Source organism: Silene latifolia, chromosome 4 (genome assembly GCF_048544455.1).
Source record: "Silene latifolia isolate original U9 population chromosome 4, ASM4854445v1, whole genome shotgun sequence".
NCBI classification, from domain to species: domain Eukaryota; kingdom Viridiplantae; phylum Streptophyta; class Magnoliopsida; order Caryophyllales; family Caryophyllaceae; genus Silene; species Silene latifolia.
Genome location: NC_133529.1, coordinates 100,355,993 through 100,374,598, shown reverse-complemented (window position 1 = coordinate 100,374,598; position 18,606 = coordinate 100,355,993). Strand labels below are relative to the sequence as shown.

At 38.4% G+C, this 18,606-nt stretch overlaps 1 protein-coding gene across 1 annotated transcript; it reads right to left on the bottom strand.

Annotated features, from left to right (window-relative positions):
* Positions 1-3,566: 3,566 nt before the first annotated feature.
* LOC141651825 (uncharacterized) lies at positions 3,567-6,456 on the bottom strand. Its single transcript, XM_074459519.1, has 3 exons — positions 5,336-6,456; positions 4,992-5,220; positions 3,567-3,917 (listed from the first exon to the last, which is right to left on the bottom strand). Exons 1-3 carry the CDS (start codon positions 6,454-6,456, stop codon positions 3,567-3,569), a joined length of 1,701 nt encoding a protein of 566 aa, XP_074315620.1.
* Between the last annotated feature and the right edge of the window lie 12,150 nt (positions 6,457-18,606).

The following is an 18,606-nucleotide window of genomic DNA, read 5'->3' as shown; positions in this document are numbered from 1 at the left end:
TCTTCATCTATCATCCAGTTAATGAATCATATTCTCCTTTAATTTATTATAATTAATTGAATATATGGAACAAATCATATGACATGACTCGTGATGAAAAAAAAAATTTATCCAAAATTTTTAATGCATGAAAATAGTTGAAGCTCTTATTCTTTTTACATTAGCTCATATTTTTATCTTTATAACTCATATTCTTATGTGCTCGTATTTTAAAGCTCTTGATCCTTTTAAGCTCGTATTATTTTTAAATTAGCTCGTATTCTTATATTAATAGCTCATATTCTTATGCGCTCGTATTTTTAAGCTCGTAATCCTTCAAACTCGTATTCTTTTTACATTAACTCGTATTATTATCTTAATAGCTCGTATTCTCATGTGCTTGTATTTTTAAGTTCGTGATTCTTTTAAGCTCGTAATCTTTTTACATTAGCTCATATTCTTATCTTAATAGCTCGTATTCTTATGTACTCGAATTTTTGAACTTGTATTCTTCTAATAATAGTTCGTATGATTAGTGTAAAAATATACCTCAAAGTATTATTAGATCCATTTTTCCTTCTTGATGATGATGTAAATTGCTTCTCGTTCACCAAAATATTATTAGATGCGTTTTTCTTCTTTGATTATGATGTCAATTGATTTCTTTTCACCATATTAGGATCAGAATTACGGATCGTTTAAGAGAAACTTAGAGAAGAGAAAGAGGGGGTAGGGTTTGTCGACTGGAGATAAATCAGAATTAGGAAAAAATGGAGATGTGTATAATTTTTTTCTGGGCTTAAATAGTTTAATATGTAATATATGAGCCTGATGTAGAATGCTACTGTACAACAGGTTGTAGGATCCTATTTGTGAAATGTACTTGCTGAAAACAAATATCCTTCATGCTTACACAATGGAGAATTACATGAATACGACACACACAAAAACTTATTAAAGGGTAGGCAATGAAATTTGACGTTTGTAGCCATTTTTTATATTTGTGATTTATCTTGTTTTACTTGGCCTTTTCATTCAATTCTTAGAGATAATTAGCAAGTCTTTGTCGCACAAACGTACAGGTAGAACATAAAAAAGTTGTTAGCAATCAACTTCGATCTCAAAAATACAAATTAAATCGATATTGAGACGGATTACCATTTAGCAAGTGATCCGAGTATAAAAAAGGAGCATATTTCCACGAGCAGTCTGTATTAGGAACTCCACGAGAAATGTGTTTGCTGCATCAGTTGGAAGATACAACAAGGCCAATTTGATGATCAAAGGAAGAGCACCCTTAGACGCATGTCCATCGGAAGGAGATAAAGTTCATTTATATAAGGTTGTTTTATTTTAAAACCAATTCGTAATAAAAAGAGAAAGACATCGGTTTGTAAAGTGGTCGATACTCTTCTAATTCGTCGATCGAGATACTCAAATGTGACCTTTATTTATGGATTAAAGTCATCTTCAAACACAAATTTTGGTGCCATTTTCCCGGCCTATGAAAATGATTATACAACAGGATTAGACATACAAAACTTTTCATGATTCCACGAATTTTCTTGCTATTATTTCATCATACATAAAACTATGACCAATTTTATAGGGCAGTAGAATGCCACTCGAGGTATTACAATATTTCACAAATTCCATAATCAAATAAGGTGACTTGGGTAAAAAAAAAAAAAAAAAAAAAATGAAGTTTGAGGGTATGAGAGGCACTACAACATTGTCGTATTAATTGAGGGGTTACTCCAAGAATATTTTTTTTTTTTTTTTTTTTTGACAGTAACTCCAAGAATATTTGGTACTGCATTATTTATCAATTATATTGGACATTTATGTGAAACTTAGAACTCGAGAAGATGAATGTAATTCTCATTGATTCAAGGCAAACGTAATACAACCATATATAGCATGTACAAAAGATCTACCCTATATCTTGCTTCCTAATATTACTCCTATAATATCTTTTACCAAATCTCAACTATCCTTAGCTAACTAGGTTACATATTATACATAATATTCACATGATAATATGGTAGATATTATATGGTAGATATTCTTAACTCTATTCTTTACACTCCCCCTCAAGTTGGAGCTCTAGGTACACCGAGTCCCAACTTGAATTGCAAATGGTCAAACAGTTCTCCTCCCAACGCCTTTGTGAACAAATCCGCTATTTGTTCCTTACTCCTTACATGCATCGTTTTAATCTCCTTTGAAACCAAATGTTGTCGAACGAAATGACAGTCTATCTCAATGTGTTTTGTTCTATCATGAAACACGGGATTCTTTGCTATGTAAATGGCCGCTTGATTGTCGCAGTACAAATTCATCGAACTAGTATGGAAAACGCCTAAAGAAGCAAGAAACGACTTTACCCATATTAATTCACTCGTTGCCGCCCCCATAGCTCTATACTCAGCTTCTGCCGTTGATTTAGCTACTGTCACTTGTTTCTTTGCTCTCCAAGATATAGGCGATTGTCCCAACGCAACAAAATACCCACTTATCGATCTTCTTGTCAACGGGCAACTCGCATAATCCGAGTCACAATATCCTCTAATTTGCAAGTCCGATTCCTTTTTCAACGTGATCCCTTTGCTCGGATTGCGCTTTATATATCTCACGACTCTCAGTGCCGCTTCCCAATGCTCTTTCCTCGGCTCATTAACAAACTACGAAAGTATATACACTGTATAAACAAGGTCTGGCCTCGTAATGGTCAAGTATACCAACCTTCCAACTAGGCGACGATATTTCATTATGTCTTTTAGCACGTATCCCTTCGCTAGAGACAAGTTATGCCTTTGTCGAATTGGGGTATACACGGTCTTTGCTCCTTCCATTCCTGTCTCCTCTATGATACTCATTGCATACTTTCGCTGATTTAAAAACAACCCATTCTTGTCGTGAGCTACTTCTATACCTAGGAAGTATTTCAGCCTTCCCAAGTCCTTAATCCCGAAACTATTGTCCATGAATCTTTTGAACCTCGCACATGCTTCTTTATCATTGCTTACGACGATCATGTCATCCACATAGACAAGCACTCCAATGAAACAACCGTCTTGATTGAAAGTAAACAAAGAATAATCCGCCATTGACTGTACGAAACCATAGCTCTTCATCGAGACCGCTAATTTCGCGAACCAATTACGTGAAGCTTGCTTCAACCCGTAAATTGATTTAAGTAATTTGCATAACTTATTTTCCCCTCCTTTTTCGAAGCCTTGAGGGATTCTCATGTATACTTCTTCTTCGAGGTCTCCGTGTAGAAAAGCGTTGTTTACATCCAATTGCTCAATAAACCAACCTTTCGACACTGCCACGGCTAGCATACATCGTACACTCGCCATTTTGGCCACCGGTGCATATGTTTCATGAAAATCTATTCCTTCGACTTGTGTAAATCCTTGTGCCACTAACCGAGCTTTGTATCGTTCCACTGTGCCATCTGCCTTGTACTTAATTTTGTACACCCATTTGCAACCTATTGGTTTCTTTCCCTTTGGCAATGTGACGATCTTCCATGTCTCATTCTTTTCTAATGCCTCGATTTCTCTACTCATTGCTTCCCTTCATTTCCTGTCCTTCGCTGCTTCATAGTAATAAGTTGGCTCTTGCCCATTGTCAATAGTGGCTAGAAAAGCTTTGCGATTATTTGAAAAACAATCAGTCATAACATAATCGTTTAAAGGATAGCGAGTACCTGACCTTGAAGACTTTGATTGCGCGAGATGAGCATTTGAGTTTGGGGTAATTACTCTCGTCGACTTGCAATAATAATCCTTTTTCCATGCGGGTGCAAATTTTTCTCTCGCACCTCTACCCATGACTTCCTGCTCAGGTTGTGCACCCGTCACCTGTTGCTCATGCTCGACATTTTGATTAATGCCCTGCTCATTACCTTCACGTGTATCACCATTCTCCTGCTCATTACCTTAACTCCCATCACCTGTTTCATCACTCCCCCTTACAACGTGATCGAATTCTTCGTCACTGTTGTACTCAATGGGCTGGTGATTGTTATTAGAAATAATGGTTGGAGATGATGGCGAGTCATTTGTAGCGGTGGAAAATGGATAAATATTCTCATAAAATGTAACATCACGTGAAACAAATACTCGATTTTCTCGCAAATCATAAACTTTCCATCCTTTCTTGCTATGTGGGTACCCAATAAAAATACACCGTTTCCCCCGTTCCCCAAACTTGTCTTTGGTGCGGTCTTTATTATGAACATAACACAAACAGCTCAATACTTTTAAATTGTCGAGTTTGGGCTATTTTCGATAGAGCAACTCGAATGGAGTTTTCCCATCAAGCAAAGGGGTGGGTGTCCTGTTTATTAGGTACGCTGTAGTCATAATACATTCCCCCCAAAACCGCAAAGGTAGTCTTCCCTGGAAACGCAGTGCTCTTTCCTTTTCAAGTATGTGGCGATGCTTTCTCTCGACTCTACCGTTTTGTTGGGGTGTATCCACATTACTAGTGCGAAACAATATTCCGTTTTCATCATAATAGTCTCGCATATGTCCCGACAACAACTCCGTACCATTGTCACTTTGTATAATTTTGACACTATTTTCGAATTGGTTCTTTACCATTTGACAGAAAATTTTCATGTAATCCCATGCCTCACTCTTTCCTTTCATTAAATAAACCCATACGCCCTGACTATAGTCATCGACTATGGTGAGAAAGTAATGTGCACGGGTTAAACTCGCTACTTTATATGGTCCCCAAATATCACAATGTATAAGACCAAACAAAACATCGCATCTATTATTATTAGACTTAAAAGGGGTTCGGGATTGTTTTGCCCGACAACATGAATCACAAACATCGTCTGAATTCCAAAATAAATTTCGTCCAACTAAAGAGGAAAAACGAGAAAGAATTTTCTGTGAAGGATGTCCTACCCTTCGATGCCATAAACGACTCTCCTTATCAACCGTTATGTGACCCGCTGCCTCACTCTTGCTCGGTTGATAGTAATATACCCTTCTTCTATGCTCACCCCGTCCAATCATCGTCTTCGTAGTCGGGTCCTGCATTTCACAATAATCCGGATAAAATGTTATTAGACAATTGTTTTCATGAATCAACTGTTGGACAGAAATAAGATCACAAGTAAGAGAAGGCACAAATAACACGTCTTTCAAGATGAAATTCTCGCTTAGCCGCACTTTGCCATGAACCGTGGCTTTAACCTGCCTGCCATCGGGCAAACTGACCATGGATTTATCCGTTTCCCAAGCATTTTGTAAATATTCTTTCTTTCCCGTCATATGGTGAGATGCTCCGCCGTCAATTAACCACTCACAATTTATAGTTAATTTCATACCTTGGAGTTTTTTCACTTCCTTCGGGACTAGTTTTTAACAGGATCTTCAACCTGTCTATCTCTTCAGCAGTGAATGGGATGTTCGACTTCACCTGCTCCTTGCCTTTTCCAGTTCCCGTCACTGCATGTGCTTGGTGATATCCACGACCTCGTCCTCTTCCACGACTCCCACTTCCACGGCTGCCTCCATTTCCTCTTCTTCCTCTACCTCGTTCTCGCGCTTTCACCTCCTCGTACCCATGCTTATCATAACAATTCTCTTCCTTATGATAATATTTTTCGCAATAGGTGCATCGTGGTGGTGGTGGTCTCTCTGAATTCTCTTCATCATCTCTCGAGTAATTTCCTCGACCTTTTTCGCCATTCACTTTAACTGACATGGCCGCATCATTATATTCTTCTTTTATTTTTGTGAGCGAAGCATGTTGCTCTTCTCTGAGTATTAGGGCATAAACACGATTTAATTGAGCTATCGGATCTTCCATCAACAAATTTGTTCGAACTTGTCCATATAGTTTCGAGTCCAGTCCCATTAGAAACTGGTGTACTTTCTCTTCCTCTTTCTCCTTTGCTATGGACGCTGCTGCGCCGCAATTACAGTCTTTTATCTTACTGTATTTTGCTAGCTCGTCCCAAATCGTCTTAAGCCTGGTGTAATATTCCACAATCGTCTCCTTGCCTTGTTTACATTCATTCAACTCACTCTTAAGTTGATGAACTCTAGGGGCGTTTCCTGCCGAATACCTTACCCGTAACTCCTCCCAAACATCTTCGATTGGTTGGGTAAACGTGATACTCGGGTGTAGCTTTGGGTCTATTACATTCTGAAGCCATGCTCGCAACATCGCATTGCACTGTCGCCACGCCACTAGTTCAAGGCTATCTTCTTCTCCATGGCTTGCTGGCTTCTTGATTCGTCCTTCAATAAAAGCCAATTTGTTCTTTGCATCCAATCCGTTTTTCACAGCATCGGCCCACATATCATAGTTTGTGCCATCGAAAATTATTTGTGTGACATTCAAACTAGGGCTGTCGGATGGATGAAGATACAACGGGGATGTCATTGGAATTGTCTTTAGACCGCTCCCACTTCCCTTCGATTTTGCATCATCTCCGGTCATGATGTAGAGTTTCGAATTTAACACCTTCGTTTTGAAAGAATTTGATTTGATTGAGTTGTTTTTTTTTTTTTTTTTTTTTTTTTTTTTTTTGTGTGTTTATGAGAAACTGTGGATCTTTTTGGCTCGAGATACCATGTGTAATTTAGAACTCGAGAAGATGAATGTAATTCTCATTGATTCAAGGCAAACGTAATACAACCATATATAGCATATACAAAAGATCTACCCTATATCTTGCTTCCTAATATTACTCCTATAATATCTTACCAAATCTCAACTATCCTTAGCTAACTAGGTTACATATTATACATAATATTCACATGATAATATGGTAGATATTAAGGGATATTCTTAACTCTACAAAACCTTTTATTAAATTATATTGTAGGGTTCAAATTCAAATTTTAAAACTGTAATTTCCTCTCACTACGTCATTACATTGTACTCCGTACTAATACAATATTTTCATTCTTATTGTCACTAGTAGGGATGACAATGGGTGAGATATGGATGGGGTGAAGCTATATCCATATCCATTTCCATTTAATTTATGGTCATCTATATTCCACTCTTATCCATTTAATGTATTTTCATCCATCCATATCCATATCCACCGGGTGATCAAGCGGGTGGAGCGGGCACCCTTTGGATATTTTCACGCTTATAAAATTTAAAGACCATATAGCGTAAAAAAAATTAAGACGATAAAATTAAAAGGTGTACATCACCAAATAAATCACCTTACATATTGGATTATAGTGGAATAAGCCTAGCTCACATATCTGTTAGCATAAGTTAGACTCAGGCCCCTTGAAATAAGATTAATTCATATAGGTAATGTAAATCAACTAGATAATAAGTGAAAAACATTGACAAGTCACAAGCCTATAGTTAAACTCAGGCCAACGAGGTTTATATTTTATAAACATGTCTCAATTTTCAACTTCTAGCTCACATATCAGTTAACATATTATTTTGAAACACATATCAAAATTATTTTTAATATTTTTAAAAACTTATTATTATTTTTTCATAAAAATTAATATAGGATATCCACCGGGTGATTAAGCGGGTGATAGACTATAATCCATACCCCACCCTAAATTTACCCATATCTATATCCCATCCTAAATTCATAAACAAATCGTCATTCATATTCCACTCATTTAATTTCGGGTGGATAAATATCCACAGGATCAGAGTGACACTGCCATCCCTATTCACTAGTGATCTATTTACATTACAATTTACCTATGGATTAGCTAGTTTCATTACGTGTGAAAAATTGACGCAAATTTTCCACGCTTTTTCATTATCATCCCAAATAATAAAAGTTAAGAGGGTACTAAAAGGACATTGTTCATGAGAGCACCCAAAGATTGACTAAGAGTAGTTAAGGCTCCACATTCACATGGTAAGAAAATGACATGTGCCACTAAAAGGGTGAATAATTCACGAGGTTTGTCATTGTAAGGTCCTCAACTTTCCAAATTTCGCCTTTTCGTTTTAAATAATGCACTTTCTACTTATGGATAGTCGGTCCTTTACTTTCTTAACTCTCGTGTAAATGTCAAGTTTGCCTTTTTTGTGTTTTGATGGACCAAATTCTACATTGAGTTTCCGTATTTTCGGAACAATAACAAAACATGATTGAAATATACCTAAATTCCGTGCTAGGTAGATTACCTACTTGTACTTAGTTAATTATTACGAGTACACTAAATTAGGCACTAATTCAATTAGTTTTTTCACTTCGTTTCTTTTAGATAATAAGATTTGATATTGATATGATTTAGAATGTGGTTGGGTAACATGGCAAAATAAGCAGAGCAGATCCTCTGTCCCATTTTATGTCTCATCTTGTGTCCCATCACCTCTCCTAATGACACATTAGCACTTTGATATATAATCTTACCATTTTTATTATTTCGAGTGTGATGTGTCAAAATCTTAACGAAATGGGACACAAGATGGGACATAAAAGTGGGACAGGTGATCTCTACTGCAAAATAAGTCACAATGTACGAAATTGGAGGGTACGGAAGTCTAATCTATAGTATACAATTTTAGTAAAAGTCGTCACTCGTCCTACAACAAATACGGGGTATTTTGTTAGTTATTTCAGTTGAGAATAATAAGAATTAATATACGAGTGTTATTTCATATCAATTTACCAAGACCATCATGCGAAATTTTAGGCATCAATGCATCATACTTAATATTGATTTCGGTCTTAATCAATTAAACGATCATTAATTCGTTATAGCTTGATCTCAGCAATTGACTCATAAATGTAAGAATCAATACTGTAAGAGCATCGGAAAAAATCTCGAGACTGAGGCGGAGATGGTGATGAGATGCGGGAGTCATATCTTCATTATCCCTTCCTCTGGGCCAACAAATTAATGTGGTTGTTCAGCAATTAAACAACAAAGGCAATGGGACCCTGTTATTTAATACAACAAAAAAAAACACAACATGCATTTAACAAAGAGGTCATCTGCCAGAAATTCACTTGATCATCAAAAAACAACTTTATGAACTGCGATATTTACTACGGAGTAAATAGTACGAGTAGATATTTTACATGTAAATTTTAAGTAACCTTATTAGGAAGTTTGAACTTTGAAGGGCCAAGATATTATGGCATGTTCATCCATCCCTAAAAGTTTAGGACATATGGCAATTACCAACAAACCTTGAAAAAATTTGTTTATCGATACAAAGGGAAGTTACATAACAACAATGAAAAACATTCGTACACCAAATTCTAAAAAATTAGTTGAAATTATTAATTTAGGCATTTGTAAATCTCTAAATATGAGGCTTTAACAAAGATATTAAAGTACAAGAAAGTTTGCTACCTTAAATTTTTATTTTTACGTCTGCCTTGTTTATTTTCGATATCATTTACGGAGTAATATTTTTAAAGGCATTTCAATCCCTTACAAACTTAAGCGTCATCTCTTTTTTATTTTTAGTCCACTTCAAGATCAACTAATACTTTCGATTCTAAAACAAGTATGAATAGAAGAATTCAAATCGAGTCATTTTAACCCACCTTTAGTCCTACACGGCTACCCAAGTAACACAATAGTACTATTAGTACAAGAAACTACACACATCAATGGTGGGCACAGTAATAATGGCGCATAGATAGTCTACAAGAAACTACACACATCAATGGTGGGCACAGTAGTAATGGCGCATAGATAGTCTGTAACTGTAAACTTTATAAAATGACCCATTCACTAAAATACAGAAAAGGAAGTCAACACCACCTTTGGGTCCTGTTGTCAAAATGCTCCCATGTTAGAAAAAGTCAACACTTTAAAAAGGAACTCTTTTTTCCCACCTCTATTTGGAAGGGCTGGACCGCGTCAAACGACGCCGTATTTGGCTTCCGCGGGTGAAACGCTTTGCTTTTATTCCGTGTAAAATAAACTTTATGGTCATGTTTTGCACAAAAACGTCACTTGTGACACTATCATCAAAATAAACTTGAGGATAATAAACAAAGAATTCAAACATTTTCATTTTTTATCTAAGAATGCGTTTCGTAAATTTAGTTCTTGTAAAGTCATGAGAGATTGAGAGTTGATTATCATAACAATAATTTAAATCCCGCCAGCATAGATTTATCCTCGTGACTCCTCTTGCACTTAAGAAACGAAATATTTTCTAGAAAAAGAAATATATTCTTACTAATTTAGATACAGTTATATAGAGTTGTTTTTTTTTCTTTTTTTTTTTTTAAAATGACTTATATAATAGTGGAATATCTCATTAATTTTTCATATTTCTCGTCATTTTATTTTGTTTTGAGAAAAAAAAGTTGTAACTGGCAATTAATCAAGAGCATTGATTAATGTGGTTAAATATATTTTAAACAAAATACTTTTTATACCACATTAATCAAGAGCATTGAGTAATGTGGTAAAAGTATTTTAAACAAAATATTTTTTTTATACCACAAAGCTAATGACTTAAAATTTTAAATTCTCTTTATATGTTTTTTGTCACGAATGAAAGTAATAGTAGCGATTTACAGTTTTTTTTAAGTAGTATGGGTCAGGTCATCCTTAAATAATAGTATGGATTTAGCAATTTATAATTTTATATAAATTTTATTTATATTTAATTAAGAAATTATAATTTAGGGTTTAGTGAAAATAATATAATTTGATAAAAAAAATTAATTTTAATGAGAAGATAATAATTTAATAAAATAAAATATAATTGTTAGTTTCCTTACTTAGTAAATAGAGTTAGTTATAATTACTTTCCTTATTTGGAGGAAAAAATTTTAGTAGATAGGGGATGCGGAGTAATAAACTACCAAAATACGATAGATTACACGTAATCTTGAGAATCCTAAGAATGATAGTCAGAATTATTAACTAATACAGAGTAATAAACTACCAAAATACGACAGATTACACGTAATCTTGAGAATCGTAAGGATGATAGTCAGAATCTCCCCTACTACTAAGAGAATAAAAATTCTCTTAGTTATCCCTCCAAAAAGCATCTACCTAAATTAGGAAATAAGTATCATAAAATTATCTTTTCAATAAATATGTTTTAATAATTATAACTCTAATCTTTTTATTAAATTCATAATTATTATTTTTTTATTAAAATTAAATAAAATTAGTATTAAATTATAAATTAAAAGTTGTTAAATTTTTCAATAATGCAATAATTATTATTTTAGAGAATCACTTGACATCCTCTTTTTACTAAAAAAAAATAACAAATCTCAAACTTTTTCCGCCTATGTCGCTAACTACTACTTACAGTACTTAGTATATTTCTCTAATTAACTACTCCCCTAATTCATTTTAATGATATTCTGATCTTGCACACGATAAAAGTAGCCATAAATATATGCTGTATAATTGAAAATAGAAAAATATCAATAGTTTAATTGTTAATTTTTCTTACATTTTCATCTAGAAAAACCGTGCTATAGCACGGGAGCTACACTAGTTATTATTTAATACGGAATAATAAACTACCAAAATACAATAGATTACACATAATTAGAATCCTTAATCACTTTACCCTAACAAACAAAAGAATCCTTAATTATGTTGTGTTTTGGGTAAATTTTACCGGTTATATATCTATGTGTGAGGTCAAAGTGATCGTCTGTGGCTTTGAGCGAATAAAGAAATTGATAAGTAAAGACAGAAAACAACGAAAGAAAAAGTGTGACGCGAGAGAATTTTGGTGACGCGGAAAACCCGTTGTGGGAACAACCGCGGGGGGAGTCGGAATCCCGCCAATAATTGTACTATAATCGAAAGTGATTTGCAAGTAAGGAAGTATCGTAGTATTTTCTCTAGTAAGCTATGTCAAAGAAATTTCCGGTGTCCTCTGCTGCTGCTTGCTTTTTCCTTTTATAGTTGTCTTCCTTAGGGTTTCCTCCTTCCAGGGCCCTGGACGCCCGTTGCGAGGTTCCTGGGACGGTTACCTCTTTTTTAGGAGATATTTATTCTGACTTTTCTCCCCTTTGACTGGCGCTTTTCTCAACACTAAATGTGTTTGTTCATCTCTACTGCGTGGCCCTTATTTTGCCAACTCATCAGTCCTTTCACATTTGTTTTCCTCCACTTAATGCGTGCCACGCGTCCCATAGAAAAAGTGTTAATTTTTTTCCCAACAATTGCCCTCAAATTCTCGTGCAAGTACATTTGGGCGGTAATTTCCAAACTGACTGAGCCGCCAAAAAACCGTCTGTACGATTTCTCACGCCTTTTCAGATACTTACCCATTATCTTTTTAACTGCTGCGCCATTAATTACTTCCCAACCGTCCACTTTCTCCTTTCCCTATAACTTTCTTTGCTTCTTTCAACTTCCCATTTTCTTTCATCTTCCATCTCTCTCATCTTCCATTTTTCTCATCTTCCATTTCTTTCATCCTTCGCCCCAGGTATCTTACTTTTCCCTTTTGTAATGGCCCGAAAAAATACTCGTTCCTCTAGTTCCTCTATGTCGATCCCTGTTTCTGATCCTTCTAACTTATTCCCTTCTGCTTCTATTCTTGCTCCGACACATTCCTGTGACTCCACTTTCGAGGCATCTGATGTCGCCTTGATAAAAGAGTGGTTTGGTTTTTCTGATGAGGTGGTGGTGCATGTCCCCCTTCCTGGCCAAAGGGCGGATTTTCGTAGGCCGGGGTGGACATGCTTCTACTTCTACCCTTTTTTTTTGGGTTTAAGACTCCCTTTCCCGAAATTGATTCAAGATTTCCTCCGTCTGAACAAGCTTGCCGTGTGTCAGGTTGCTCCGTACGCTTGGCGTACGTTGCTTCCCCTTTGTGCTATGAACGATTTATACGACTCCGGGATCAATCTCGATGATCTGGGTCATCTCTTCAATGTGCGGTTCCTGGGCCATGGTCAAGTGACCTTGCGAGTCCGGGAGAACGAGGAGCACTGCATAGTGTTTCCTCCTAAGCCTAATGATACCGACTGGTTCCGCCGCTTTATCTTTGTAGAAATTAACTCACTTCCTCCTCCAGTTGATTACTTGTATTCTGAGTGGCGATCCACTTCAGGTACTTAGGATTTCCTCTTCCTCTCTCGCTCTTTGTTTTCTTACTTTCCTTACTTGCTCTTTTGTGCAGGCTTGAACCGTTTAGTGCCTTCACCTGACGAGACTGCTTCTCTTACCAAGCTGTTTGGTCTGCCTCCTGATCAAAGGTCATTCAATCGCTTATTGGGCCTTATTCCAGGTGGAACACCGCCCGTTGACGGAGAGGAGGAGGAAGCAACAATGACTGGTAGGCTTCTCCTTTACATGTTCTTCCTGACTTCTTTATTTTCAGGACCCTCCGCTATTCCTGGGGCCTTACCCTTTTTCTTTACCTCCCTAGGATCCTCAGAAACTGCCAGACCCAAGGTTACCTTACAAATGATCTTAGCTCAGAGAAGGAAGAGGGCCACAGGAGGTGTGCCCAAGCCTGCTTCCAAGAGGAAGGCTGACTCTACCCCGGATGCTGAGGCTGCTCATTCGAAGAAGCCTGCCTCCTTCTCCGAGCCTACTCCTATCGAGGCTACCCTCCTGGCGTCCTTGCCCCCTGAACTTACTAGGCCTCCTACCCATGCCACCCCCAATGTTCATCCTGCTGAGATGACTTTGAAACTTTCTGAGGTTTCGGTCTCTCGGTCCTTGGGGCATTGGCCTTATTTGGAGCGGCTGATGCTTCCTGGTCCTCGTTCATCTTTGGAGAAGAGGTCCTCAAAGGAGCTGTCAGACCTGGATGCTGAACATGCTTTTGAGGTAAGATTTCCTGAACATGCTTCTTCTTGTTTTTTTTTTTTTTTTTTTTTTTTTTCTGACTGCTGTCCTGCTGATTTTCCTAGTCGCTGCAAATATCGCTTCTCCTCCGCGAGAGGCTCGTCCAACTTGAGGACGAAGTGCGCCGTCGACAATCAGAGAAGAAGGACCTGCTCTGTCAGCTGGACGCCGAGATGAAGGAGAAGGTGAAGCTCAGGGAGGAGGCGAGTTCCATTCGCAACACCCTGAAGGAATCTGAGATGCAGATGGCTCAAGTTTTGGAAGCTAACAACTCTCTGACGGCCGAAAATAAGGTCTTGAAAGAAAAGAAGGCCAACTTGTCCAAGGCCCTGACTGATGCTGCAGCTTGCTCTTCTTGGGAGATGAAGATTGCTTGCATCAAGGAGTTCAACGAGGGGAAACATCTGTCCTGGGACCTGGAGGAAGAAGAGAGGTTGTTTGCTGACTCCTTTCCCGAGAAGGTTGATCTGGGGATTCTGTCGGACTTTGAAATTGACGCCCTGGAGGATGACGGTTTTTCAGCTGCTGAAGAGGAAGAGGTTCAGGGGGGAACCTGTCCAGATGGAAGCCTGGCTCCTGAGAGTGACTCCGCTGTTCAATCTGCTCCCGAGACTGTTCCTGCTCCGGATACAGGGGTGGAGCACGTGTTTCTGGACTGATGAGGTTCCTGGACCAGCTTCTTTTCGGTTTTTAGTATCTGCTTTCTGGGCCCTGTGTGGCATAAAACTTTGTTAATCTTTTGGATAATTTTCGGTGTGTTTTGGCCTTGCTCATGGGAGCAAGGCGTACTTTGATATTTTGCCGCTTCGGGCATTTTAGTTAATATTCTGCCGTTTTCTGGCGTACCATTATTTTGTCGTGCGTGCACCTTTTTCGTTGTTTTGTTGCCGGCTTTCGTTGATTGGAGGCTCCGGGATCTACTTGCCCCTTTGTTCAGAGGAACCTCGCTCGCACGGATAATAAGTACTGCAGGAGCTTAGTTCATCCGACCTGTGGGTACTTAGCCATGAGTCCGTGCTTCTCTGTGTAGGGACATAAAACTCCACCAGATTAGCTTTTGCAGGTTCCTATCTTTTAAAGCACGCAAATTTAAAATAAGCCCAAAGCGTACTATTGATAAGACTTAGATTTTAAAGTAATTTGTTTAAAGCATACTGAAAATTATAATCCGATAATTTGAAGTCAAAAGATTTAATTTGGAAGCTCTGAAAAAGATTTTAAAGTTCTATTTGAAAATTGAGGCTCTTAGAAAGACAAGAACACTTTAACAAAACCTGGAACCTGGTGGGGTCATGTTGCATGTCTGGTTGCTGACTATTCCAGTCGCTTTAGATGTAATACTTCTTTAGGTGGATGATATTCCACGATCTGGGGACCATTTGCCCTTCCATTGTCATGAGCCTGTAGGCTCCATTTCCGACGATACTTTCCACCTGGTACGGTCCTTCCCAATTGTAGGCAAATTTGCCTGCTCGCTGGTTTTTGGTGTTCTGAAAGACTTTTCTCAAGACCAGGTCTCCTACTTGCAGGGTCCTGACCTTTACGTTTTTGTTGTAGCTCCTGATTACTGTCTGCCTGTATGAGGCCATCCTGATCTGGGCGCTGGTTCTGAGTTCATCCACCGTGTCTAGACTGCTTGCCATTTCCACCTGGTTTCGCTCCTCTGTCAGGCACCCGTATCTGTGGGTAGGAACCCTAACCTCCGAAGGAATAACTGCTTCAGCCCCGAATACAAGGCTGAAAGGAGTTTGTCCTGTCGCCACTTTAGGGGTGGTCCTGTCAGCCCACAGGACCAGCGGTAGCTCCTCTGCCCATTTGCTCCCAATTTCTTCTAGTTTCTTTCTGAGGTTCTCAACTATGATTTTTTTGCTGGACTCTGTTTGGCCATTATATTGAGGGTTTCTGGGAGTAGATTTCTGCAATGAAATGTTCCAACTAGCACAAAATGCCTCTGTCTTATTGCCAATGAACTGAGACCCATTGTCGCATATTATTTCAGATGGAATACCAAACCTACAGATGATGTTGCGTTTAATAAAAGATATCACCTGGGCCTCGGTAACTTGGGAGAACGATTCTGCCTTTATCCATTTGGAGAAGTAGTCCGTCATGGCAAGCATGTAGACCTTGTTTCCCGGTGCCTTGGGCAGCGGTCCCACTATGTCCATTCCCCATTTCATAAAGGGCCAGGGGGAAATAACTGGGTGTAGAGGTTCTGCAGGCTGGTGGCTGACTGGCGCATGCCTTTGACAGGCATCACACTTTTTCGCGTACTCCATAGCATCCTTGCGCATCGTGGGCCAGAAGTACCCCTGCCTGAGAGCCTTGTTGGACAGGCTCCTGCCCCCTGCATGGTTTCCAAATTCACCACTGTGGATAGCATGCAAAACAGCCTGGGCTTCATCCCTAACCAGACACCTCAGGTAGGGTCCAGCGAGGGATTTCCTGAATAAGACACCGTCAATCAGCACAAATCTGGAAGCTCGCATTTTAAAGCTTCTTACCTCCTTTTTGTCTGCTGGAAGTGTGTCATTCTGCAACCAATCTTGATAAGGCTTTCTCCAATCTACAGCTTCCTCCTGGCTGGTGGTGTTTGCTTCTACTTCAAGCTTGTACTGGTATTTCTAAGCTCTATTTCTCACTTCGTACTTGCTCCCCTAGTGTTTTTGGGTCAGTCCATCTTCCTTTTGATGTCGCTCTTCGTTCCAGCTTGGGAACGTATTGTCACCGCGTCTGGGCCGGGTTTTGGGGATTGGCAGTGGCGCCTTGCTACATTCTCTTTTCACCTTGGTGGTCTTGGTGTCTATGCGGTGGGAGATGTTTTATTCTATGCTTTTATTGCGTCCCGTTTGCAGTCTGCTAGTTTGCAGGCTAAGCTCCTCGGCCCTTCTGGTATTTTAGCTCCTGACCCTGCTTTTGATGATGTCGCGCAGGTCTTTACTGTGACTACAGGTTCTGGTATCTTAGGTAACCCTAGTGAAATTGATGCCCCCAAACTTATGAAGAAATTGGCAGACATTTATTTCGCGACGGTTGCTGCTGCCTCAGAGTCTGTTTTCTCTTTGACACCACGCCAGCTTGTTTTATGGCAGTCTCAGCAGGGGTCTCACTCCCCTGATTGGTTACGTGCGGTTCCTATCTCGGGGTTGGGTCAGACTATGAACGGGAGGACTTACCGTAGTGTGCTTGGGTATCGTCTGGATGTTCCGTTATTCACGATATCTAGGCCATGTCCTGCTTGCTCTCGGGTTTTTGCTGAGGATGTTTTTGGGGACCACGCTGTTTCTTGTGCTGGTACTATGGGCGTTAAACATCGGCATAACCTCGTCCGGGACACTCTTTTCGACATCTATTATAGATCTGGTATTACTGCGGGAAAGGAGGTTGATATCGGTTTGGTTGATGGGCATGGTGGTGTCTTCTCCTTTGACTCAGACTGGGATGACAGATTTTGTGCCTGGCCGGGTTGTCGCTGATGCTGCTCAGCGTAAGTGTGTTAAGTACGGGGATTTGTGCGCGACAGCGGGTTATGGTTTCCTTCCTTTCTCTTTCTCTTCACTTGGGGAGCTGGGTTCGGATGTTGTTGCCTTGCTCAAGCGGATCAAGAAATTCTCGGTATCTCAGGATGCGGGGGCTCGGGTGGCCGCTTACATTTTTACTAGACTTAGCTTTGCTGTTGCTAAGGGTGTGGGAGCTCAGATTGTCTCTCGGCTCCCCACCAATTTCATGTAAATTTTTATTTTCATTTTAACGAAAGCTGCGCGCATCCTTTTATATAAATAATAATAATAATAATAATAATAATAATAATAATGGTAATGGTAATCTTGTTCTTGTCATAGTTATTACAAATTTTTAGCATTTCACCTTTGTGTTAATCAATACGAGTTCAGTTAAATCGGGAACAAAACGTATTCTCACTTTTTTCTTCCTTAATTTTTTGCAAAAATATCATATTTGAATAAAACTTTACTATTATACTTATATTTATAGCATAATTAATTCACAATAATTTTTTTTTTTCAAATGAGTGAACTTAATTATGTCGCGGTGAGAATCGAATCCCCCTAACTTTATGGTTGGGACAAGACCGCAAGACAACTCCCACTTGAGCTAACTCTTATTAACTTAAATCTTATGGTGCTTAAAATTTAAGTTAGCGGAATTATTTTATGCACATATACATATCACTGACAAATTTAAAACAACTCCTTATGCTATGTGGTGCAATGATCGGAAATTAAGACAAAAGTAATTCTACTTGATAAAAATTCTTGTACAGCTATGGATTTGTTAATTGTTGATGAGGTGATAAACAAATCATACGAGTATAAAACTTTAATAATTATGATAATACTAAAGATGATAGCCAATTCCATGCAAACAGTAGGCATCGACTTAACGGCAAATAGTAATGAGTGCCTTAACTGTAAAAGAATATAGTATAGGTTCTTAACGGAAAAAAAATCGAAAGCTCGGGTCCTTGTCTTGGGGTTAACTCCAGAAGACAAATTGTAACACACATACGTACAACCTCTAAATAATAAAGTGTTTTTTTTTTTTTTTGTCAGTTGATGATTATATACCCCTCACAAAAGGCTTCACATGTGAGAATTAGGCACTCATGTGATTCGAACATTGAGAGCTCAAGATTATCAGCCTTTAATATAATGTGAAAAGACAATTTTAATAGTTAAAAAAAATCTAAATTATTTGTGACCAATATAATAAAAGTATCCCCAAGAATAAAGTCTAGTATTTAAATCAGTCTACGTATTCACAAGTTCAATCAATGATTTTTGGGTTTTTCTAACGTTGTGCCCTAAGGGGCTAAGGGCAC